Source organism: Gossypium hirsutum, chromosome A05 (genome assembly GCF_007990345.1).
Source record: "Gossypium hirsutum isolate 1008001.06 chromosome A05, Gossypium_hirsutum_v2.1, whole genome shotgun sequence".
Classification (NCBI taxonomy): Eukaryota; Viridiplantae; Streptophyta; class Magnoliopsida; order Malvales; family Malvaceae; genus Gossypium; species Gossypium hirsutum.
Window position 1 is genome coordinate 15,141,055 of NC_053428.1, and position 26,052 is coordinate 15,167,106.

The following is a 26,052-nucleotide window of genomic DNA, read 5'->3' on the forward strand; positions in this document are numbered from 1 at the left end:
ACTTCAAAATAAAAAAATAAAAAATATGCCCTTAAAATTGAATATGCAATACGTATTGTTTATGGTTGCAGAGTGGCAGAATTATATGCAAGGGTCGGGTTATTTAAAAGATGTGCCTCGCCCAACAGAAATGAATTATTGCTTCCTTAAACTTCCCGCAAATTTTCAAAAAAGATCTTTTCTTCTTACACCCCAAACAATAATGCAGACATTGCTTCTTACATGTCTCTCTCTCTCTTTTCTCTACAAAATACATGACACCAACAACCCACCCGCCCTTCTCTTACCAAACTTCTCTTCACCATTACAAAATTGCCATCTTCACCCTCTGCCAAAAGCCCAACCTAGCCTAGCTTCTATTATGTTTTTTTTTCTTCTTCACATATAAGAACCAAACACGAACGGTGGAGAAGAAGTAGAGGGACCTTTTGGCTAGGTTACCGTACCATTGGGTTTCTCAGGGAAAGAAAGGAAGTAGATTTTTTTTTTTTTGAGATGATAGAATCTGGGGTTCCTGTTTGCCACACCTGTGGTGAGCATGTTGGTTTGAATGGCAATGGAGAACCCTTCGTGGCTTGCCATGATTGCAATTTCCCCATTTGCAAAACTTGTTTCGACTATGAACTTAAGGAAGGTCGAAAAGCTTCTTTGCGTTGCGGTAATCCATACGATGGCATGTTTCTATTTGCTCCTTTGTAAATCTTTAGATTCTTGAGTTGGGATCAGTCATATCCCAAAAATGTACATATTAACTTCATTTGTTTTTTCCAATGCTTGTTTAATTTCCTTGGATTCTTTGCCATTTACATAACTGAATTAATATTTTAAGCTGATGGCTCAACTCCTCAGAGAACCTACTGGATGATGCGGAAAAGGCATCTGGTGATCGATCCACAATGGCCGCACACATGGGCAAGTCTCAGGTATTTCCTATATTCCAGGTCCAACCTCATTTTAAAGTTGGTATAATTTGTAACGTTTGACATTTCCTAGGTACTTTAGTGTTACAATACTGAGAGCTCATTCATCTTGGTTTATTACAGGATGCTGGAATTCATGCAAGACATATCAACAGTGTGTCTACGCTTGATAGTGGTATGTAACATTATTAGTTTCTTTCATAATCTTAAAAGAAAAGCCCAATTCTAGTTGTCTTGTCTCATCCTATGTTTTAATGAAGAAATGACCGAAGACAATGGGAACTTAATTTAGAAGAATAGGGTGGAAAGTTGGAAAGAAAAGAAGAATAAGAAAAAAAAGACTTCGATCAAGGTGGAAATAGAGGCTCAAGTTCCGCCTGAGCAACTCATGGAAGATAAACCGTAAGTTTCAATTACAAAGTCTTACCTGAACTCTGTTGTTTATTTATAATACAAAGCAAATTAATGAGAAGAAGTCAGTAATGTTTTTGTTTATAACATTTTGACCAACCACTAATAGCTTTATTGAGCACGCTTTAACCATATATATCAGATTACCAATTTGATTTGCTTAGAATTTAATGGAAGTAATGTTCAATTATGACTGATATGTAATATTTTCTCTTGCAGAGCAGCTGATGCCTTTCAACCCCTCTCGACCGTAATTCCAATTTCGAGAAGTAGACTTGCACTATATAGAACTGTGATCATTATGCGGTTGATCATTTTGGGTCTTTTCTTCCATTACCGAGTAACGAATCCAGTTGACAGTGCTTTTGCACTGTGGCTGACTTCAGTTATATGTGAAATCTGGTTTGCTTTTTCCTGGGTGTTGGATCAGTTCCCTAAGTGGTATCCTATTAACAGGGATACATACATTGACAGGCGATCTGCAAGGTACAAATCCATGAATCAAAACTTTCACTCATGCCACTAAATACGATAATAGCATTGTTAGAATTAAGTGACCCAAATTCTTATTTAAATAAAATACGATAGAAAATAAAATAAAAGTAAAATTCATATAGAACTAGACTTCTTTTATTTTATTTTAGAATAAGGTTTTTTAAACCTTATTAAACTTCATCTATTTTATATTGATTAGGATAAGATGTTTTAATCCTACTAGAATATGACTTTACAAGCCTATAAATAGACATAGTCTATTCCTCTTGTATCGATTCAATTTTTCGACATAGTGAATTTTTTTTTCTTCTGACCGTAGTTTTTTCCCAAAAGGGTTTCCACGTAAAATTTGTGTGTTTTTTTTTATTTTTTTATTTTTTTTTCAAAAATTGGTACCAGAGCTTCCAGATTATTCATCTCGATCACGGTAATGGCGTCTTTGAAGTATGAAATTCCGCTGTTGGATTGCAACACCAGATTTGCGTTGTGGCAAATTAAGATGTAAGCAGTTCTTGCACAAATAGATCTGGAAGATGCCCTGCTAGGGATAGATAAGATACCTTCGACATTAACAGATGAAGAGAAGAAGCGTAAGGATCGAAAGGCATTAACACAATTACATCTGCATTTGTCCAACGAAATTTTGCAGGATGTGATGAAAGAGAAGACTGCCGCTGCATTATGGAAGAGGCTAGAACAAATATGTATGTCGAAAACTCTAACAAGCAAGTTGCATATGAAGCAGCGTCTTTATGCTCATCGTTTGGAGGAAGGTGCGTCTGTACACGAACACTTAACAGTGTTTAAAGAAATTCTCTCAAACTTGGAGGCCATGGAGGTTCAGTATGATAAGGAAGATCTAGGGTTGATTCTACTTTGTTCGTTGCCCCCGTCTTATTCGACATTTAGAGACACGATTTTATATAGCCGCGAGTCTCTCACAGTTGATGAGGTTTATGATTCTTTAACCTCGTATGATAAGATGAAGCATCTTGTGGTTAAACCTGACTCTCAGGGAGGGTCTCATTGTTCATGGGAGACAAGATCGGAATGCTGATGATGGTCGTGGTAAGACACAGGAATGTAATCCTCGTGGTAAATATAAAGGTAGATCGAAGTCTTCAAACAGAGTAAAACTTATAACTTCTGCAAGAAGAAAAGGCACATTAAATATGAGTGCTATAAGCTACAAAATAAGATTAATAGGGAGGCTGCGAATAAAAAGGGAAAACAACCAGAAAATTTTGGTGAAGCTGATGTTGTAGAAGAATACAGCGATGGTGAACTTCTAGTTGCTTCTATCAATAATTCTAAAGTAAGCGAGGAATGGATACTTGATTCAGGCTGCACCTTCCACATGAGTCCCAATTGGGATTGGTTTACAACTTACGAAACAGTATATGAAGGTGTTGTTTTGATGGGAAATAATGCTTCGTGTAAAATCGCAGGTGTTGGAACAGTTAAAGTTAAGATGTTTGATGGAGTTGTCAGAACACTTAGTGAGGTACGACATGTTCCAGAATTGAAGAGAAATTTAATTTCGTTGAGTACTCTTGATTCAAAAGGGTACAGATATACAGCTGAAAGTGAGATTTTAAAGATTTCCAAAGGTTCCATTGTTGTGATGAAAGGGTAAAGAAAAACTTCCAAGTTATATGTTTTGCAGGGTTCTACTATTACTGGTGATGCAGCTGTCGCTTCCTCTTCCTTGTCAGATGATATTACTAAACTTTGGCATATGCACCTAAGGCATATGAGTGAGAATGGCATGGTAGAATTGAGTAAAAAAGGACTTCTTGATGGGTAAGGAATTTGCAAACTAAATTTCTGTGAGCACTGTGTTTTTGGGAAGCAAAAGAGAGTTCGATTCACTACAGGAATTCATAACACGAAGAGAATATTGGAGTATATTCATTCTGATCTGTGGGGGCCATCCAGAGTGCCTTCGAGAGGTGGAGCTAATTATATTGTAACATTTATTGATGATTTTTCCAAAAAAGTTTGGGCGTTCTTCCTGAAGCAGAAAAGCAATGTGTTTTCCACATTTAAGTCTTAGAAAATTATGATTGAAAATAGACGGGAAAACAGATAAAATACCTCTGCACAGACAATGGCTTAGAGTTCTGTTCTGATGAGTTTAATAGATTGTGCAAGTCAGAAGGGATCCTGAGACATTTGACAGTTCGTCATACTCCACAGCAAAATAGCGTTGCAGAACGAATGAACAGAATGATCATGGAGAAGGTTCGATGTATGTTGTCAAATGCCAACTTATCGAAGTCATTTTGGACAGAAACAGCCTCTACTGCATGTTTTTTAATCAACCAATCTCCATCCGTTGCCATTGAGAAAAAAACTCCACAAGAGGTATGGTCTGGTAATCCTGCTAATTATTCTGATTTAAAGATTTTTGGGTGTCCTGCGTATGCTCATGTTGATAATGGAAAATTGGAATCAATATCCATTAAATGTGTTTTTGTTGGTTATAAAACTGGTGTAAAAGGGTATAAGTTATGGTGTCCTGAAAATAGAAAGTTGTGATTGGCAGAGATGTTGTTTTTGATGAAACTGCTATGCTACCTAACTTATCTCTTAAAGAATCTTCCAATAAAAAAATCAAAAGCAGGTGGAGCATCAGATTAATACATAGTCAACTCCTCAAGCCAGAACAAAAGTTGAGAATAGAATTGCTTCTTCACCACAATACTCTATCGCCAAAAATAGAACTAGAAGAGAAATTAAACCTCCAAAGAAGTGTGCCGAGGCTGATTTAGTTGCTTATGCTTTAAATGTGGCTGAAGATATAGATGCGAATCAAGAGCCATCTAATTATTCTGAGGCGGTTAGCTGTGAAGACTGAGAAAAATGGATGTTTGCTATGCAAGAAGAGATGGAATCACTCCACAAAAACAGAACATGGGACCTTGTGAAACTTCCTAAAGGTAAAAAGGCTGTTCATTGTAAATGGGTGTTTAAAAGGAAAGAAGTAACTCTAGGAGTTGAAGAACCCAGATATAAAGTAAGGCTTGTTGCAAAGGGTTACAGTCAAATTCCAGGAGTGGACTTCACAGATGTGTTCTCTCCAGTTGTTAAGCATAGTTCGATTCGAGATTTGCTTGGTATTGTGGCCATGCATGATTTGGAGCTTGAGCAGTTAGATGTAAAAACTGCATTTCTGCATGGAGAACTTGAGGAGGATATTTACATGTAACAACCAGAGGGTTTTATAGTCTCAGAAAAAGAGGACTATGTTTGCTTGCTGAAAAAGTCCCTTTATGGTTTCAAACAGTCACCAAGACAGTGGTACAAGAGGTTTGATTCCTTTATGACTTCTCATGATTTCAAAAGAAGTAGTTTTGACAGTTGTGTTTACTTTAAGAAAAACAGTGATGGTTCTTTTGTGTATCTACTTCTTTATGTTGATGACATGTTGATAGCAGCAAAAGATAAATGAGAGATAAGAAATGTCAAAACCCAACTAAGTAAAAAATTTGAGATGAAAGATTTAGAACCAGTAAAGAAGATACTTGGAATGGAGATTCTCAGAGATAGAAAAACAAGTAAATTGTACCTAAGTCAGAAAGGGTACATTGAGAAAGTTCTTTGTAGGTTCAATATGCAGAGTGCTAAGCCTGTTAGTACTCCTTTAGCAGTCCATTTCAGACTTTCATCAGTTTTGTCTCCACAATCAGATGATGAGATTGAGTACATGTCACATGTTCCATACTCTAGTGCAGTGGGATCTCTCATGTATGCTATGGTTTGTTCACGTCTAGATTTATCATATGCAGTCAGTGCAGTTAGCAGATACATGGCGAATCCTGGTAAAGAACACTGAAAAGCAGTTCAGTGGATTCTAAGATATTTACGAGGTACTACTGATGTTTGCTTACAGTTTGGAAGAACTAAAGATGGAGTCATAGAGTATGTTGATGCTGATTTCGCTGGAGACCTTGATAAAAGAAGATCTCTCACAGGTTATGTCTTTACAATCGGAGGTTGTGCAATCAGTTGGAAAGCCACTTTGCAGTCTACAGTCGCTTTGTCTACTACTGAAGCTGAGTACATGGCGATTACTGAGGCTTGTAAAGAAGCTATTTGGTTGAAGGGACTCTTTAGTGAACTCAATGAAGAGCTTCAAATCAGCACAGAATTTTGTGACAGTCAGAGTGCCATCTTTCTTACAAAAGATCAAATGTTTCATGAGAGAACAAAACACATTGATATCCGGTATCATTTTGTTCGTGATATTATTGCTCGTGGTGATATTGTTCTGAGCAAAATTAGTACTCATGAAAATCCTGCAGATATGATGACTAAGTCACTTCCTATAACCAAGTTTGAGCATTCCTTAGACTTGGTTGGTGTTCATTGTTGAAGTTAAACCCTTAAGGGGTTTTATGGAAGAGGTGGAGAACTTGTTTATTGAAAGTTCGCGATGAAGAACTTGTTCATTGAGAATTTGTGTCAAGGTGGAGATTGTTAGAATTAAGTGACCCAAATTCTTATTTAAATAAAATACGATGGAAAATAAAATAAAAGTAAAATCCATATAGAACTAGACTTCTTTTATTTTATTTTAGAATAAGGTTTTTTTAAATCTTATTAAACTTCATCTATTTTATATTGATTAGGATAAGGTGTTTCAATCCTACTAGAATATGACTTTACAAGCCTATAAATAGACATAGTCTATTCCTCTTGTATCGATTCAATTTTTCGACATAGTGAATTTTCTTCTCCTCTGCCCGTGGTTTTTTTTCGAAAGGGTTTTCACGTAAAATTTGTGTGTGACAGCCCTAATTAGACCCTAGTCGGAATGTGGTTTCTGGACCACAAAATCGAGTCACAAAAATTTATTTTTGTTTTAATTGCATACATTTATGTGTGATAGTGTATGTGTGAAAAAAAAATTAAATGCTTAAAATTGACGAAGTCTTCTCATTTTATCCCTGTCCGTACAGATTTCTCGCTCGATAAATTAGCAGAATTATATGTCTCCCAAATTGTTCGATTACATGGAGTACCTAGTTCTATTGTGTCGGATAGAGATCCGAAATTTACATCGCGATTTTGGAAGAAATTTCAAGAAGCATTGGGTACCAAGTTGTATTTTAGCACCGCTTTTCATCCCTAGACTGATGGTCAATCTGAGCGGATAATTCAGATACTCGAGGATATGTTGAGATGTTGTATCCTAGAGTTTTGTGGTTCATGGGAAAGGTATTTGCCTTTGATTGAGTTCGCTTACAACAATAGTTTTCAATCAAGCATTAAGATGGTACCTTACGAGGCTTTGTACGGTCGTAAATGCCGTACACCGTTGTTTTGGACCGAACTTAGTGAAAGTAAAATCTTCGGGGTTGATTTGATTAAAGATGCTGAACAGAAAGTAAAAGTGATCCATGAAAGTCTGAAAGCAGCTTCGGATCGTCAGAAGTCGTATGCGGATTTAAAAAGAAAAGACATTGAATATCAGGTTGAGACAAAGTGTTTCTTAAAGTTTCACCTTGGAAAAAGGTGCTCAGATTTGGCCGTAAGGGCAAATTGAGTCCGAGATTCATCGGGCCGTATGAAATATCTGAACGAATTGGGCCGGTCGCATATAGATTGATTTTACCCCCTGAACTTCAAAAGATTCACAACGTTTTTCATGTTTCGATGCTTCGACGTTATAGATCCGATCCATCGTACGTAATTAATCCATCAGAGGTTGAGATTCAATCTGATTTGAGTTACGAATAAGAACCGGTTCGTATTTTGGCTCGTGAAGTAAAAGAACTACGAAATAATAAAATCTCATTAGTGAAGATATTGTGGCTTAAACATGGGGTCGAAGAAGCTCCTTGGGAACTTGAAGACACTATGAAGGATCGATATCCTAACTTATTCGCTGGTAAGATTTTCAGGGACGAAAATTCCTTATGTGGGGGAGAGTTGTGACGGCCCTAATTAGACCCTAGTCGGAATGTGGTTTCAGGACCACAAAACCGAGTCACAAAAATTTATTTTTGTTTTAATTGCATATATTTATGTGTGATAGTGTATGTGTGAAAAATTAAATGCTTAAAATTAGCCTTAAGAATGTGAATTTTCTTGAAAAGACTTAGTTGAGAAATTTAGAAAAGATGATAGGTAAATTGTAAGGATTAAATAACAATAAGGTGAGAAAGCATGGATTTGCATGTCAAAATGCCCATTTTTGCACTAAGTGGCCAGCCAAGTAATGATGCCCTTCCACTAATTTAAATTAATTTGTATATTAAATTGGCAAAGGAATAAAATATTCAAATCATAATGAATAAAAAATAAAAAGATGAATAAAAGAAAAGAAAAGTGTTCATCTTCTTCCTAGTTACAAACCGAAACAAAAGGGAAAGAAAAAAAAAGGGAAATTTCATTAGGGCAATTCGGCACCTTCTTGGCTAGTTGGAGGTAAGATTTGAAGTTATTTTTGGAATTTTTCCTTTAAATGTTTAAGTTAATTGTAAATGCATCTCTTGGCCATGTCAAAAAAAAAATCAAAGTTCTATGGTAGTTTGGGCACTAAGCCGTATATCAATGTAGTAGAATTGGAGGTTGTTTTCATGTTGTTTTGAATATGTAGATGAGAGAATGAGATTGAACTTGTTGAATTATTAGTTGGGTAGTACATTGTGTATTCGGCCATATGAGGATTTGAATGGAATATTCATTTTGTTTTCTATTTTCTTGTATGAGTAATGGTTCAATGTAAGCCGAATAAGTCATGATAGATACGTTAAAATGCAAAATTCAAGATTATGAGGTAAAATGAGTAGTTGACTGAGACATGGAAGAAGGAAATAGATTGATGTCTTATGTTCTGGGAGTGTAAGGCATGATGTAAACATAGTAAGTTTAAGTGCATATTTTAGTATAAGTGATAAGTAAAATTTAGTTAAAATAGTTTGACATGTATGTTTGTCGATTTTAAATCAAGATAGTTTGGGGTGACTTAATTTATGTATTCGAAATTTATTTGAGTAGTTATTATGGGCACTAAGACGTTAAACTCATGAAATTAGAGGAATACGAGCTTGATAGATTTTAAAAGAGCACTAACCGAAAATGAACTTAGCTAATAAAATTTGGAAATGTGAATTGCCGAAATTGATCTTATAATGTGTAGAAGGCCCAAATTACCCGGCCCAATTTCAATTTAAACCAACCTTAGCCCAACCCAAACCAAAAAAAATAAAAAATCCTAGGTGTGCCGCCCTACTGTCTGCCACCACAACCTACTCCATAGTTGGTCACTCACCCCCATTTTGCTCCACTTGCCTGCAATGGAAAAGGCAAATAAATAAAAAAGGAACAAGTTGTAAAAAGTGAGAAAAACCTACAATCTGAAGGTAATGTGGGGGGGATATCAATAAAAAATACAAAAACGATATGGGGGATTCAAGTAAAAATTTGTAACTTTCCGAATACAAAGAAAATAGAGAAAACACTCAAAGATTGGAGGTGATTTACGATTCATATTTTTCTTTTTTCTTTTTTCTTGCTTTGAAGGTACTTTATCATTAAAACAAATAAAGAAGAGATTCCAAAGACACTTACCTACGGTTTCAATCGTCGGAGGCCATCCTCCGGCTTGGATATCGGACCAAAAGGGGGTAAAAGGGGTCTCCTCTTGTTTTTACGCGACTTAGGTCATGAACCGCGGCAGAGGTGGAGGCGTGAACGCCGATGATACCCGTGAGCAGCCCAAAAGTGACGGCTAAGGCTTGGTCTTTGAGTTTGGTTGAGAAAAAAATCAAAAGGTTTGAAATACAAAAAAAATGTATCAAAAACAAAAAGAAAAAGAAAATTTAGAAGGTTAATTTCAATTTTTTTTTCCTCTATTATCTCAATCTTTCTATTTATCTTTGCCTTATTTTATTTTATTCTCATTAACTTACTTTTTAAAAAAAAGAATTAAGGAAGAAGAAGAAACTAACCCGATTTCACGTGGCCCTGACCACCGTCTATGGTGGAAACCACGGTGGCTTCAAGGAGGCATGATGACGGCGCATGAATGGGTTTCTTTTGAAACCCTGGCAGATCTAAAAATGAAGAAAATGGGAGGGGAAGGGCTGCTGTTCATTTCTGGAAAAGAAAGAAAATGAAAGATTCATTTTTTTAAAAAAAAATTGGCCGCCGTTTGGGTAAAGGGAAATGGTCCATGTGCCTAAAATGGATAATTTGTGTGGCTAATCCCTTCCATTCTTCTGGGTTCTCATTCTAATCCCATTTTCCTTTTTATTTTTCTTCAAATTCTCCTCTTTAATTTTATTTCATTTTTAATTTAATCCAAGGCCTTGTTAGTCAAAACGCAACGCATAAGGACTAGGGATATTATTCCATTTAGTCCCTGCTAGTTTCAGCGCACCGCAATTTGGTCCTTTGACTTTATTTTATTTTTATTTTTACCCCAAAACCCCATTTGACTTTCAAATTAGTCCATTTTTGTTTGTTTACTCACTCATTCATCTATTTATTTGTTTATAAATATATTTTTCCATTATTCTTTTGTTTTACTTGTTCATTTATTTATTGGTGAATATTATTCGTTTACCTTATTAGAATCATTAATTCATAATTCTTTTATTTCTTCTCAATTTTATTTACTTTTGTTGTTGCTATTTTGTTATCTTTTATTATTTTACTATTTATTCATCTATCATTCATTTTTATATATATATATATATTTTCTTTCATTAATTACCCACTTTATTTATTATCATCATCATTATTATTGATATTATTATTATTATTATTATTGTTACTTTTTATCACTATTATCATTATTATATCATTACTATTGGTATTATATTTATACTCATGTTTACTTTATTATTCTGACATTATCATCATTTCTCTGATTTTATTTATTTATTTATGTTTCTATTACATTTCCATTCATTATACCTTTATCTATATGTATATATTAATGTTACTTTTATTTTTTTTACGTATTTTTTTCTTGTTATTATCATTTTATTTATTTATATCCTTTACATAGTTTTCTTTTAAACTACAGATTTTTTTATTATATTGTTAATATCATTTTTTTATCTAATCTTTAAAATGAACTTTATTTATTTTCATCGATTCCTATTGTTGTCATTTTACTATTTATTTATTTATTTTATATCTTTACATACATACCTTCTATTTTAAATTGTTGTATATATATATAACATATTTTAAATTTGCTTAAGTGTTAACCTTTTAAATTCCTTTTATTGTTATTCGTTTCGAACTTTCTATGTGTTACTTATTTCAAAACTTTTATATATATATATCTCACTTTGGATTATGCTTATCTATTTTTGTTTAAACTGTTTTTGTATATTATTATTATTAGTAATATTATTTTTAAATTTTTCTTTCACATATTATTTATTTCAAACGCTTTTATATGTTTTAAAGGGTCCTTTTATTTTACCTTATGTGTTATTTTAATTCATTTAACATATTATTTATTTGAAATTTGCCTTATATATTATTTTATTCCAAATTGTTTATATTTTATTTATGTTGAATTTTTTTCACATATAGTTCTTATTGAACCATTCTTTGGCATTATGTGTTTTAAATCTTAATCACTACATTTTTATTTATTTTAAAACTTTTATCCTGTAACGGCCCAAATTTCAGTGATATCGGAACAGTGATTTGAGATCACTAAATCCGACAAGTATGTTTGAAAATTTAATAAATTAATAATTATGAGTCAAGTGTGAATTTAGAAGAATTTTGAATTAGTGAATTTTGTGTTAAAAAAAAGAGAGAGAAAAGAATTTAATAAGTAAATTGGGTCTAAAACGAGGTATCAAGACCTCGAATGCATAATTCGAGCCATAAATATTTTTAAAAATATTTATGGAGTGTAAATAAGTTAGTATTAAAGTTTCGTTAGAAAATTTTAACGTTTGGATAGTCAATTAATTAAAAATGACTAAATTGAAAAAGGTACAAAACTTGATAAAATGATTAAATAGCTCAAGTGTTAAATGAGGGAGGACTTAAAAGGAAAATTAGCCAAAAGGGAAAGGATGAGGCGGCATAAGCAAGAAAAAAAAATCTGGAATCAGGTGAGCTAAGGGTAAAATGGTAAATTTTACAAAATTAAACAAATAAATTGAAATTGAAAGAGATTTCTAGGCCATTCTTCTCATAATTTCGGCCAGACAGCCATGGGAGAGAGCTTTTAAGCTGGTTTTGCACAATTTCACTGCATGTGAGTCTATTTCTTGCCCTTTTCTTATATTTTTGTATTTTTAAGACTTTTGCAATTAGGTCCAATCATCTAATTCATTAGTTTTGATTTGGTGGGTGAAATTGGAAGTTACCTTGGCTGATAAAGGGCAGTATATAATGAATTGTTATGAAATTTAAGTTCAAATTTCATATTAAGGTTGTTTTATTAAGTCATTTTGATAGAAAATGGTATTTAGGACCTAATTGTGAAAAAGTTGTGAATTAGATGTTGATGTTGAAATTCAAAATATCAAAGGTTGTGAATTAGTTTATAATGATAAAATAAAAGTGTTAATTGAGAAAAAAAATTAGTTCAATTGATGGATGAATTGAGCAGGGACTAAATTGTAAAAACTGTAAATTTTAGGGTAAAAGTGAAATTTTGAAATTTGAACAGCATAAATTGTGAAGTGAAATAGAAATCAAATAAATGCTAATGAGTAGAAATAATTTATATTATAGATCAAGAGAAACGAGATTCAAGTCGTGATCGAGGGAAAAATAAAGTTTACGAGTAATAGGCTCGATTGCTAATATTTTATATCGAGGTAAGTTCATATGATTTTTAATAATGCAATGTGTAATTTAATGTTTTTAAATGAAAATTTCATGAATGATATAGTATATTATTGCATATAAAATGTCATTAAACTGTGATAATTGTAAAATGATATTTGAATAAAAGTACAAATTAAATGGAACAACGGACTTGAGTACTTTCATTCAGTGGCTAAGACAAATTGACGGAAAAGACCATGGTTGGACCATGGCAGCATGTGAAATGTGATTTTCGTATAAGACCATAGCTGGGCTACGGCTTCGGAGAAATGTGATATGTGCTTCCGTATAAGACCATATGCGGGATATGGCATCGGTGTGATATGTGCTACTGTATAAGACCATATCTGGGATATGGCATCAGTGTGATATGTGATCCGTGTAAGACCATGGCTGGGCTATGGCCTCGGTATGTGATATGTGACTATGTGCAAGACCATAGTTTTACTATGGCATTGTGATAATGAGGTACTCAATTCCATAATCGTTCCCTAATTTGATTATGAACGAAAATGTAAAATGGCCCGAAAAGATTAAAAATTGGCGAATACTATGAAAATGACACGATTTGGAATAAGTTATTGATACTTGATGACATTGAGATTATGGATCTATGCTTATGAAGCATAATTATGTGTTCTTACCATGATGGATGAAATGATATTGTATGTATTTAGTGAATAATAGTGGTGAATGGATAAATATGGTCTTGGCAGTTTTGGGTTACTGCAGTAGTGTATCTTTTGAAATTCACCATAAATTGTGGAAATTGAGTTAAGGGCTGAATAAAATATGAGATTAAATCCTGATGAGTCTAGTTTCATATAGAGGAAACGGTGCATGCAATTGGATTTTATGTTATAAGATATTTAAATTGTTGTGAGACAGAGTTTGAATGACTTCAAGATCCCCTATTCTGACTTTAGAAAATCATTAGAAATTGTAAAAAAATAATTATGAGTTTTAATTTATATATTTAAAATCCTTATCGAGTCTATTTTCAAGAGGGATAGACGGGAACATCATCCAAGTCCCGAATTATGAGATAAATAATTTTTAGTGAAGAGAGATCAGAACTGTTGGACAGCGAAACAGAGGAAACTTTAATGAATAAACTGTACTAAATGGCTAAACCAAAAATTCTGGAAATTTTATGGGAGAAAGGTATATGAATCTAGTTTCAACGAAAATTAACGGAACTTAATTTGAAGTTTCGTAGCTCCAGAAATAAATTATTTAGTAAATGTATCTCGATAAAACAGTTTAAGCTGAGTATGTATAATTGTACAATTGTGGTGTTTTATCTTAAAAGCATGTTGGTAATTGCTTATTAATTTCATATGGACTTACTAAGCATTTATGCTTACTCCCTCCTTTTCATTCCTTATAGTTTTGACAAGCCAGCTCGAAAATCGGGAACGGTCGGAGGCCCACTCACACTATTCGTATACCATCTTGGCATAATGGCTTGTATATTTTGAGTATGACATGTATAACATTATAATCATTTTGTATATATGGTCTTATGATATGGGTATTGAATGGTATGGAAATGCTTGGTAATGATTAGCCATTGGAATGGCTAATCATGATCATATTTGGTGTTATGTATGCTAAATTGCTAGCTAATCCATGGAAACCATGAAATAGGCAAAATTTACCATAAAATAGATTCAAATGTGAGTTTGAAAAATCATTAAAAATAGTAGAGATACAATTAGATGATGAATAAAATATATAATTGAAGAATTATTAGTCTATTTTCATATGGATGGAACAAAACAGGTATATGAGTTATATTTTATGAGAAGTTTAAATTTTTCTGAAACAGGGCCAGAGCGATTTCTGGATCCCCTGTTCTGACTTTGGAAATTCACCATAAATTGTACAAAGATAATTAGAAGTTATGCTTTATATGTACAGATTCCTTATTGAGTCTAGTTTTATTAGAAACAAACGGCATAGTTATTGAAACTCTGTACAGGGAGATATCTGATTCGTAATACACAGAGGTCAGAGCAGTCGAACCCTAAAACAGGGGAGACTTTAACTAATAAACTGTACTAATTGGCCTGACCAAAAATTCTAGAAAAAAATAGATATATGAGTCTAGTTTAAGGAAAAATTTACGGAATTTGATTCCGAGTTTCGGAACTCGAGATATGAATTTTTAAGCAACTATGACGCAATTGGACAGCTTGTCTGAATTTGTTTAAGTGCTCAAATAAGTTTAGTAATGCCTCGTGCTCGAATCCGGCGACGGTCTCGAGTAAGGGGGCGTTACATATCCTATTTGCCTTAAATCATTTTTTGTATATTATTTTACTTCGTTTATTTTTGCCTATTGGTTGATATAAAAATAATATACATTTTTTTTAAAATCTGTTACATGTGGAAAATTTAATTTAGTCTCATATATATTATTAATCTCATACTATTTTTACAATAAATCTATTTATATATGCATGTTTTGTAAATCTATTATGGATATTATATTTTATCACGTATTTTTATTATTCTTCATATTTTGTGTATTATTTAAGTTAACATGTAAATCGTCAATTTTAAAACAATATTCTTCATTAGTTTGCATATCATTCGATTCAAAATATTCATCCTATAACACATGATTTAGTAATTATGCATATATTTTTAGTTTATTTTTACCAATAGTTCTAAATTCATCTATTTTTACATTGTGTAAATTATGTGTTCATTTATTCGTCACCATCTTAAAATCATTTTATACCACATTGGCTTCTAATTACTATGTTGTTCTTTTTACGTCTTGCATTGGTCATTCTATATCATGCTATGTACATTATTGTGGCATATTATTGTATGTATTGTTTTGCTTGTGTGATTGTTATATTATCATTTTCGTCATTGTATTATTATGTCAATTATTCTCCATGCATTATTATAATCGGGTTGCATTTTTAGGTTAGTTATATTTAATTATTAATTTGTTAATTGATTGTATCTCGTATGCGCCTATTACCCCATATCATCATTTTCCACTTGGTTTATTAAATGTGATTTTACAAAATCTAAATTTTATGATTAATTTCGTCTTATTTCAAGTCAAATTAATACGTTTTAAGCTAGTTTCACAATTATTTAAAACAAAGCGATATTCGATGTTTGGAAATTCGAGAATCGTGCCCTATCGTGCTGGGTTGCGCATTTTCATTTGTTCAAAACGATCGAGGATCCCTTTGGAATTTCACTCACGTTTTCTAAAAACTCTTTAAAATGAAAGAAATGTTCGATGTTTGGCAATTCGGGGAATAGTGTCCGATCGGGTTGGGTTGCAATCTCCCGTTTGTTCAAAATAATCGAATGTCTCTTAAGAATTTCACTCGTATCTTCCAAGGTAAGGCAATGATCAATGTTTGGAAATTCGAGGAATCGTGCCCTACTGTGCTGGGTATCGATTTTTTGTTGGACCAAATAGTTGGGCATCCTTTTGTTATTTTCGAATTACAAATTTTTGAACGTCGAAACAAGAAGATTTTTGGCAATGGACTCGGGTTATTCAAATGTTATTAACAAGAACCACATTTCAAAAACATTTTTAATTTTAGACAAAAGGACAGTATTTAATCGATTTGGTACCAATTTTGAGCGTAATGAGGGTGCTAATCCTTCCTCATACGTAACCAACTCCCGAGCCTATTTTCTCATATTTTCGTAGACGAAAATCATTGTTTTAGTAAACCAAAATGTTTTATTAAAACAACCCAAATTTCTAGGTGATCCGATCACACCTAAACAAGAAAAGATTGGTGGCGACTCCATTTTCGCTTTCCAAAAAGTCGATCCATCATTTTTAAATCGAAATAAAAAAATGGTTTCGACATAATGTATTGAATTATAGGAATATATGAGAAGTATGTTGGATATACATTAAGTTTAAAGATTTAAATTTTAAATTATGTATGAGCAAATACCGAATCTTTGTGTGTGTGTGTCTATGAGGAAGAAGTATAAATTGGGGTTACGATGATTTAGTTATTTTATTTGCTTAGCTGGAGTTGGAGCTCAAGATCAAAGGGAGCCAAGTTCGGAAAAAGGGAAAGCAAGAGTGATGGAGTAGCCGATCGGAGTTGTCATCCGATTAAAAAGGTAAGTCCTTAGGTAATCAAGTTATAGTTAACTTTGAGCATAGATGAGACAAATTAAGTTAGATAAGATATCATAGTATATATATGTTCTTGGGAATCGAATGTGAAATTATTGATCAATCTATGATAATATGATGATTAAAGATAAGAAAATACAGCACTATGTGTGCGAAGCTATGTGGCACTATGTGTGCGAGAAAATATTGCACTATGTGTGCGAATAAGTAAAAGCACTGTGTGTGCGAACTTTCAAATCGAGCTCTAAGTGTGAAATGTTGATTATGGAGTATTATTTGTGGCAATTAAGAATGCAACTAAACATTAAATTGGAGATTTGATTGATAGATGGAGTGGCTTGGTTTATGCTTTAAATTTTAGGCTTTGTATATTATATATACATATATATATACACGTCAATGGTTGTATATGACATTGCCATGGTATTTTAATTGTGAACATTTAGAGTAGGAGTATATGGTGTATTCGGGTAAGTATGTACCAAATGCATAAGGTACGTTTGTGACATAATATATTTCCTTGTGATATCATGGCTAAGTTCGAATAGTATTGAGTTAATTATTTAGTTTGTAGATAATTGAATTATTATAGTATTGAAATTTTCTTAGGACTTACTGAGTTAATAACTCACTCGGTGTGTTTTTCGCTTTGGTATAGATCATTTTATTCGAGGAAAGCTTGGGAACCATCACGAAGTCATCGCAACTTTTGTCAACCTTTTTAGTACTTTTGTTTGAAACTTTAGTAGACATTATGGCATGTATAGGATAGTAATTTTGGGAGGTTAGCTATTTTGATATAATTGTATATAAAGCCATACGAATATGACTAAAGTTCTATGTATGAATTTGAAAATGTTTTGGTTATAAATCTTGATTTAGAACTTCATATTTGTGATATGATTGAATTACATATATTATGTATGTGCACTCGGTCAATAGGGGATAAATCATAAAATGAATAGAAGGGTTTTAATCGGGTAATGTTATTCGTAAATTTTAAGATTTCACTTTTAAATTTTCTTTTGTATCTCAAGTGTTCTATTGAAAAGTTGAGCATGTTATGTTTTATGAACCTACTCTAGTAATCGACACGGATATTTGGGTGTTACATTGTGTGTTTTTTATTTTTATTTTTTTATTTTATTTTTTCACAAGCATAAACATAAGCTATTCACGCTAGTTATTTGAGTTAATTCAGTATCTGTATAATCCAATTTTTAAGCAGTTCATTCCTAAGCTTTGCTGTGTTCCTACAAATACAATGAATGGAACTCTTTTATCTGTGAATACAATGGCAGATATGAAAGAGAAGGTGAGCCTTCTGAACTTGCTGCTGTTGACTTCTTTGTGAGTACGGTGGATCCATTGAAAGAACCTCCATTGATCACTGTGAATACTGTGCTTTCCATCCTTGCCCTGGACTACCCTGTGGATAAGGTCTCCTGCTATGTATCAGATGATGGTGCTGCAATGCTGTCATTTGAATCTCTTGTAGAAACAGCTGACTTTGCAAGAAAGTGGGTTCCATTTTGCAAAAAGTTCTCTATTGAACCCAGGGCACCCGAGTTTTACTTCTCACAGAAGCTTGATTACTTGAAGGATATCCCTCATTTGTGAAAGAACGTAGAGCAATAAAAGTAAGCACTTCAAGCTTTCTTTAGCTAACATTTCCTTGAATATTCATACACTACTTTGATAGCAGAAGTTATGGGCTATCTCTCATCTATGATTTCTAATTCCATTTCAATTGGTTGCAGAGAGACTTAGAGTTCAAAATTAGAATTAATGCTTTAGTTGCAAAGGCTTAGAAAACACTTGAGGAAGGGTGGACAATGCAAGATGGAACTCCTTGGCCAGGAAATAACACACGTGATCACCCTGGCATGATCCAGGTTTTCCTTGGATATAGTGGTGCCCGTGACATTGATGGAAATGAACTTCCTAGACTGGTTTATGTCTCCAGAGAGAAGAGACCTGGCTACCAACACCACAAAAAAAGCTAGCGTTGAAAATGCTTTGGTAGGCAATACGTACCACAAAACCAGCTTTGTATGAATAGTTCAAATCTTCTCTTGCAACTAACAGTGAATGGTTTCTTACAGGTTAGGGTGCTTGCAGTTCTAACAAATGCTCCCTTCATCCTCAATCTTGATTGTGACCACTACGTTAACAATAGCAAGGCAGTTAGGGAAGCTATGTGCTTCCTGATGGACCCTGAAGTTGGTCGAGATGTATGCTATGTGCAGTTTCCTCAAAGATTTGATGGCATAGATAGGAGTGATCGATATGCCAATCGCAACACAGTTTTCTTTGATGTAAGATTAAAGCTAAAAATTTTTCTGCTCAATTTAAGTGCTTGTGTCAACTGTTTTATGCTGTGATTGCATTATGATAGAAGCAGCTTCAGTATTGAAACTTTTCTAAATTTCAACTACAGGTTAACATAAAAGGTCTTGATGGAATTCAAGGACCAGTTTATGTGGGAACAGGTTGTGTTTTCAATAGGCAAGCACTTTATGGTTATGGACTACCGTCAATGCCCAGCTTGTCCAAGTCCTCTTCCTCATCATGCTCCTGTTGTGGCTGCTGCTCATGTTGCTGCCCGGGAAAGAGGGCTCCTAAAGATCCATCAGAGCTTTACCGTGATGCAAAACGGGAAGAACTTGATGCTGCCATCTTCAATCTTAGGGAGATTGACAGTAAGTCTAAATACTTGAGGCAACTTATCCTAGACTAGTACTTTGTGAAGCTCTGACATATCTCTGCTTTTGTTTCTGCAGATTAGGATGATTATGAAGGATCAATGCTGATCTCTCAGAGGAGCTTTGAGAAAACTTTTGGCTTATCTTCTGTCTTCATTGAATCTACAATAATGGAGAATGGAGGAGTGGCTGAATCTGCCAACCCTTCCACTCTAATCAAGGAGGCAATTCATGTCATCAACTGTGGCTATGAAGAGAAGACTGAATGGGGAAAAGAGGTTGGAATCTCAATTCTTGTTTATTATACAAGACTTCAACCGCTTAGCTTAATATATAGTTTGGTCCTACTCGCTTTCCAGCATGTCTGACATGTCCAAGCCAAACCTGATTCATCCTTGTATTGACAAAGTTAACATTTGCTAAATATGTGGTCTCAGATTGGATGGATTTACGGTTCAGTCACTGAGGATATCTTAACTGGTTTCAAGATGCATTGCCGAGGATGGAGATCGATTTACTGCATGCCCTTAAGGCCTGCATTCAAAGGATCTGCACCCATCAACCTGTCTGATCGGTTACACCAGGTTCTTCGATGGGCTCTTGGATCTGTGGAAATTTTCCTGAGCAGGCACTGCCCCTTATGGTATGGCTTCGGGGGTGGTCGTTTAAAATGGCTCAAAGGATGGCATATATCAACACTATTGTCTATCCATTTACATCTCTTCCACTCATTGCTTACTGTACATTGCCAGCAATTTGTCTTCTCACAGGAAAATTTATCATACCAACGGTAACTATCTATTCTATTATTTTTTACTTAATGCCGGTAATTCCACTTATATTGTTTGCTTCACATCGATGACCAGCTCTCAAACCTGGCAAGCGTTTTGTTTCTCGGCCTTTTCCTTTCCATTATTGTGACGGCCGTGCTTGAGCTCCGATGGAGTGGTGTGAGCATCGAGGACTTGTGGCGCAACGAGCAGTTTTGGGTGATCGGAGGGGTTTCAGCTCATCTGTTTGCGGTCTTCCAAGGATTTCTGAAGATGCTGGCGGGGATAGACACCAACTTCACGGTCACAGCCAAAGCAGCTGAGGATGCAGAGTTCGGAGAGCTGTACATAGTGAAATGGACGACGCTATTGATCCCCCAACAACACTTTTCATCATCAACATGGTGGGTGTGGTTGCCGGATTCTCGGATGCACTGAACAAAGGGTATGAAGCTTGGGGACCACTGTTTGGGAAAGTCTTTTTTTCCTTCTGGGTCATCCTCCATCTCTATCCTTTCCTCAAAGGTCTAATGGGTCGCCAAAACAGAACCCCAACCATTGTCGTTCTATGGTCAGTGTTGCTGGCCTCTGTTTTCTCTCTTGTCTGGGTCCGAATCAACACATTCATTAACACCGTTGATAGCACAACCGTGGCCCAAACCTGCACTTCCATTGATTGCTAAGTTTTGAACACGGTAAATTCACTACCTTAGGTGATACTATATATCCATGCAAAGATGGGTATTATTTCCGAGCAGGTGTTGAAGCCAAGCCATAGAAAGAAAATGGATGTAACGTTTGTCTCCTTGATTGGTAGAACTATCATAATCTCATGGCTCATAGTATTCAATTTTATATTGTTTTCAAAAGGATTTATTGCCTTAGAGTATGACTGTTGGCAGGTTAAGACGTCTATGTTTCACATCATTTGATCTGGAAAAAAGAATTTGGCCACCCGTAGGATTCGGTGCCTTTGTACCATACCATGTTACATGAACAAATAACAGACAAAAAGAAATTGAAGAAAATAAAAAGGAAAATCATCCGTATCTATATCATTTGATTAATTGGAAATTAGCTGTCATTTGCTGACCCAAAACGGTTTAGAGAGTTGGAAAAAGGAGCTTAATAATGGGAAATGACAACCATTAATGTGAACTAGGTTAGAACTTGTTGATTTTTGTCTATATTTTTCATGTTATGAGAAATTCTGATAATTAGAGACCAACCAATCATTGACTCATGTTTACAGGTTTTTTAAAAATTTAAATAATATGAAAAATTAAAAATATATTAAAAACTTATCATGGAACCCCAATCACCAATTATATATAGTATATAATTACGGAAATAATTACTTACTGTTCAGACATCTCGAGATTGAGACCAAAGTGTCTTAACTTCGACATCTCATCACTTCTCAATTCTAACCACCCAAACTCATCTTCTCTCCTCCACCATGAAACAACCTCCGCCATTGTTCTTCCTCCTCATTCTTCTCTCCGCCACCATCGCCTCCGCCGCTACAACGCCCACGGTCTCCCCTACTCCTTCCCCCATATCCTCCCCCACCCCACCCACCACCAAAGCACCATCATCTTCCTCATCTCCTCTAGACCCTGAACAAATAAAAACACTTCGGTCCCTCCACATCCCTACCACAAGAGACCCTTGCATTCAACCTTCCCCTCGCAACGCCACCATCTGCGACAACTCTAAGCCCTTGCGCCACCTCATTTCCCTCCACCTCTCCAACTGTTCATCCGACCTTTTCCTCTCCTCCGCAGCTCTCAAGTCCCTCTCTTCCCTTCGTTCTCTCTCCTTCACCGACTGCCAGGTATCCCCTGTCCGCTTCCCTTCCCAGTTCTCTCTTTCCCTCACTTCCTTCTCCTGCATTCGATCCCTCCGGCGTCTCTCTGGGGTCTGGCTCTCGCGTTTCGTTAACCTCACTGATCTCACAGTTTCCTACACTCCGGTTAAGGCCAGCGGTCTTTATGTAATCCTTGGCCACATGCATCAGCTGAAGACACTCACCATTTCTCATGCTAATCTTTCTGGTTCTCTTCCAAGGCACTTGAATCCGGATCTGACCCATGTTGATGTATCTGATAACAAGCTCAAAGGAAAGGTACCAACTTCTCTTACGCTTCTTGAAGATCTTAAATTCTTGAATCTTTCTTCAAACGGGCTAGATGGGGAGATTCCCACTGAGCTTGGTAACATGATATCCTTAAAGAATCTGTCATTGGCTTCCAATTCGTTCTCTGGGTCGATCCCAAGTTCCTTTTCAGCTATTCCAGGCTTGGTTCATGTCGATCTGAGCAACAACCAGCTAAACGGAAGTGTTCCAAAGTTTTTGTCAGAGCTGAAAGGGTTGAAAGTGTTGAATCTGGAGAACAATCAGCTCAATGGGGTTTTACCTTTCAATGCTAGCTTCATAAAGCGGTTGGCTGTTTTCAAGGTTGGTGGGAATAGCAATTTGTGTTACAATCATTCTGTTTTGTCATCAAAACTGAAGCTTGGGGTTGCTCGTTGCGATAAGAATGGATTTCCGATTGTAGCGCCGCCTCCGAAGGAGTCCTCTGCAGATAGTGAGAGTGATTATGGTGATGATGATGCAGTTGATTCAAGTAATAAGAAGGAGAAGCATCACGGGCCAAGTAAGGTTGTACTTGGTTTTGCAATTGGTATTTCTTCAATCGTTTTCCTTATTATTTTCTTGATTCTGATCGCAAAATGCTGTCGTTGAAGTGTGGGAAAAGACTTTTGGTTATGAGTTGGATCTATAGATGGGGGAAATTGGTTATTCGTTGCCATTTATTTATTATTCATATTTAATACACTTGATTTGTGAAAATTTAGAGGGTAGCTATAGATGGAATTTTGTGAGTAAAAGGAGAGAGAAGCAAAGGAATCGTTTGAACTGGGTGTGTGGGTGTTAATTTTTTGGCTGCTCTTTTGGTCATTGAATGATTAAAAGATCAGTGGTTTTCATGTGTTTTGTATGATTTGTGGTCGATAGGGTCCTTCAGAGTGAAATGTTTTTCCTCAGTAATAATAATACATTTTCTTCTTGATCTTCAAGCATTTGGTTTTTAACACCCCTTTGAAGTTAATTCATTGTGCTTCACGTAGATTCAGCTCATTGTGTTCATTTAATGAACTGCTTCTGCTAATGCCCCCCAATTAAAAAACTGTGAGCTTTACAACTACGACTGCTGATGGAGATATTTCTCATCCTACAGCTGTACCTAACGTTTACTTTTAATGAGTTTGTTCCTAATCAATTACCAAACATATTCACAAAACTTTATATAAACATGTTTGTAAATTTTAAATTACTTATTAAATGATATATCAAAGAGAAAATGCATTCTTCATATTCAATTTATTAAAGCATAACTGCACATAAATAGGTACAGATGCAAGTAGTATTTGATGATTGTATAGCTACCCACTTCATGTAATTTCTCAATTGTTGGTCGGAAAAAAAACTTCATTTATTATTTAAGCAATCCAAATATTTACTTGGTTTTTCAACTCTTTTAACTCCCGGTATACCTGAAATCTACCGTCTTTTGTGGAATTTCCAAATATATACAATTTAAGTTTATTAGTATTGATAGCAAGATCATGAGAGTATCGAGATTCAATCTTTTTTATAGCTCTGCAAAATGAATGGTTTGTAGTGAAAAACAGGAAGTTGTCAGAAATGAAAAAAATAATATATTTAAACAAAATAGAAATGGTTAATATGTAGTTTATTTTATTTAAAGGTATTTAGTTGATACTTGAATTTGTAATCTGTCGCACTAATGTTGTTGATATAAATTAATTTTTTTAGGTAAGTTCAGGTGCTAATTAAGTTTTTTTTCGACAAGTTCAAGTCTCAACTAAATATTATTGGATAAATTGAGGGAGTGAACTACATGTTAGCTCTTAAAATTTAAACGTTGTTAACAAATTGGGACAATGTGTGACGAAATATAAATTTAAGTATTAACTAAATAAAATAAAGTTCAAAAATCAACTAAATACTTTTTAAACAAATTTAAAGAGTAAATTTAATATTAACACGTAAAAACAAATGATCTTACTCACGCATTGCTGTATCAATTGTTTTCGATGAATATTAAATCTCAAATGATATAATGGCAGACATCAATTTTAAAAACTCCCAAATGTCTTTACTGTGAAATATTTCATTGCCTAACAACACATTATCTATAATATTTCTTCCTTATATAAATGCATTCTGAAGAGAGCTACATTTGCACACTAAGCGATACTAATAATTATGCCCATCTATTTTTCTTCACACAAAAAGGAACTATTTTGATTACCTCATCCAAGTCTCCTTCATTCCCATTTTTCTATCTTTATTAAAGAGTTAGCTATTTAAATATATTCATTTTCTCATTTTGCCTCATTTTAGTATTAATTTCTTCTATTTTTGATCTATTTTATAATGCCATTAAAAATTTCTATTGTGGCCAATAGAAAAGTATAAGGTGATAATTAGATTTTTTAAAATTAGAAAGTAAAAAAAAATTATAATATTAAAGATACTGTTGACTTTGATCAGTCGTTAACTGACCATTGATCAGTGTTGATCAACCGTTAATCGACATTTACTGACATTGGCTAACTGTTGATTGGTATTGACTAAGTGTTAACCTACCATGTGACGCTATTAGAATACGCCATGTGTCCTTTTTAATTTTTTTTGATATTATATATTTTATATGGATTAAAAATTTAAAAATAATATATTATATATGAAAAGGTTTAAAAAAATAATTTTTTTTATAAATTTTTAAAATATATAATTTTAAATTTTAAAAAGTCAAAATAATATATAAAAATGGAAATTGTTATGAAAATTAAAAAAAGTATTTAAATTTCAAGTAATGGAAAAAAAAACTTTGAAATTTAAATACCTTTTTATAATTTTTTTACAAAAAAATATTTTTAAAATTTTTTAAAAAATACAATTTTTTTTATAATTTTTACAATTTTTTCATTTTTAATAATATTATTAATTTTTTATAATCTTATTGTATTTTTGTAAATTTCATTTTTATAAATTTTTTTTTCTAGATTTTATATATATTTTATGATTTTTTATATATTTATTTCCAATTTTTATTTTTTTATGTGTACATATATTTAATAAAAGAAATATTTGTTTTTTTTACATAAAGCCACCACATTGCACTTTGTAATTGGCTATCAAATATTTTTTAACCTCTGTAAATAAATGGGCTTAAAAATATAACGGAAACGTACTTTTGATACTAAATTAGAAAATGATTAATATTTTAAATACCAAACTTGAGACAAAAAAATTAACAAAATGAGAAAATTAATATATTTAAAGAGCCAAATAGTAAATGAAACTATTTATTAATCCGCTATCTCAAAGTTAAAAAATTATTTTGATAATCAAAATATAGAAATATTATTCCTAAATATAAATTTAGTGTCAATTCTATCAAGTCAACTATTGAAAAGTCATCCTTTTTTATAAAAAAAATAAAATTTTGAACACCCTCGGTTCTTTTTTATTCATGTCATAATGTGCTTATTATGTGGTACATTTCAAGTAGATTCTCCTGAAATTATGCGTATATGATGTGTTTTTAAACGTATTTTCATATCAGATAAAATTTAGCTTTATCATATTTTTTAAATATTCTTGATTTAATAAAATTTCAAATCGAAAAAACCGATTAATTTGAAAACAAGCACAGGCTTTTCTGTAAGACAAATCATGTGAAGCC

General features: G+C 33.7%; 1 protein-coding gene, 1 long non-coding RNA gene and 1 pseudogene across 2 annotated transcripts; 2 read left to right on the forward strand and 1 right to left on the reverse strand.

The window, feature by feature from the left end:
• Nucleotides 1–167: 167 nt before the first annotated feature.
• Nucleotides 168–21,124, forward strand: LOC107960434 (cellulose synthase A catalytic subunit 8 [UDP-forming]-like; annotated as a pseudogene).
• On the reverse strand, nt 8,927–10,046 carry LOC107960436 (uncharacterized). The gene is made up of 3 exons (XR_001701169.2): nt 9,788–10,046; nt 9,408–9,579; nt 8,927–9,128 (listed from the first exon to the last, which is right to left on the reverse strand). It is a non-coding gene; the product is annotated as an uncharacterized lncRNA (long non-coding RNA).
• A 467-nt stretch (nt 21,125–21,591) lies between the features above and the next one.
• Nucleotides 21,592–23,346, forward strand: LOC107960435 (receptor-like protein 51). Its single transcript, XM_016896787.2, has one exon. The coding sequence runs from the start codon at nt 21,729–21,731 to the stop codon at nt 23,016–23,018; it is 1,290 nt and encodes a 429-aa protein (XP_016752276.2). The 5' UTR covers nt 21,592–21,728; the 3' UTR covers nt 23,019–23,346.
• Nucleotides 23,347–26,052: the final 2,706 nt, after the last annotated feature.

Bases quoted from the DNA above. Each gene is read 5' to 3' on its own strand.
- LOC107960435 (XM_016896787.2), top strand. From the start codon at position 21,729: ATGAAACAACCTCCGCCATTGTTCTTCCTCCTCATTCTTCTCTCCGCC.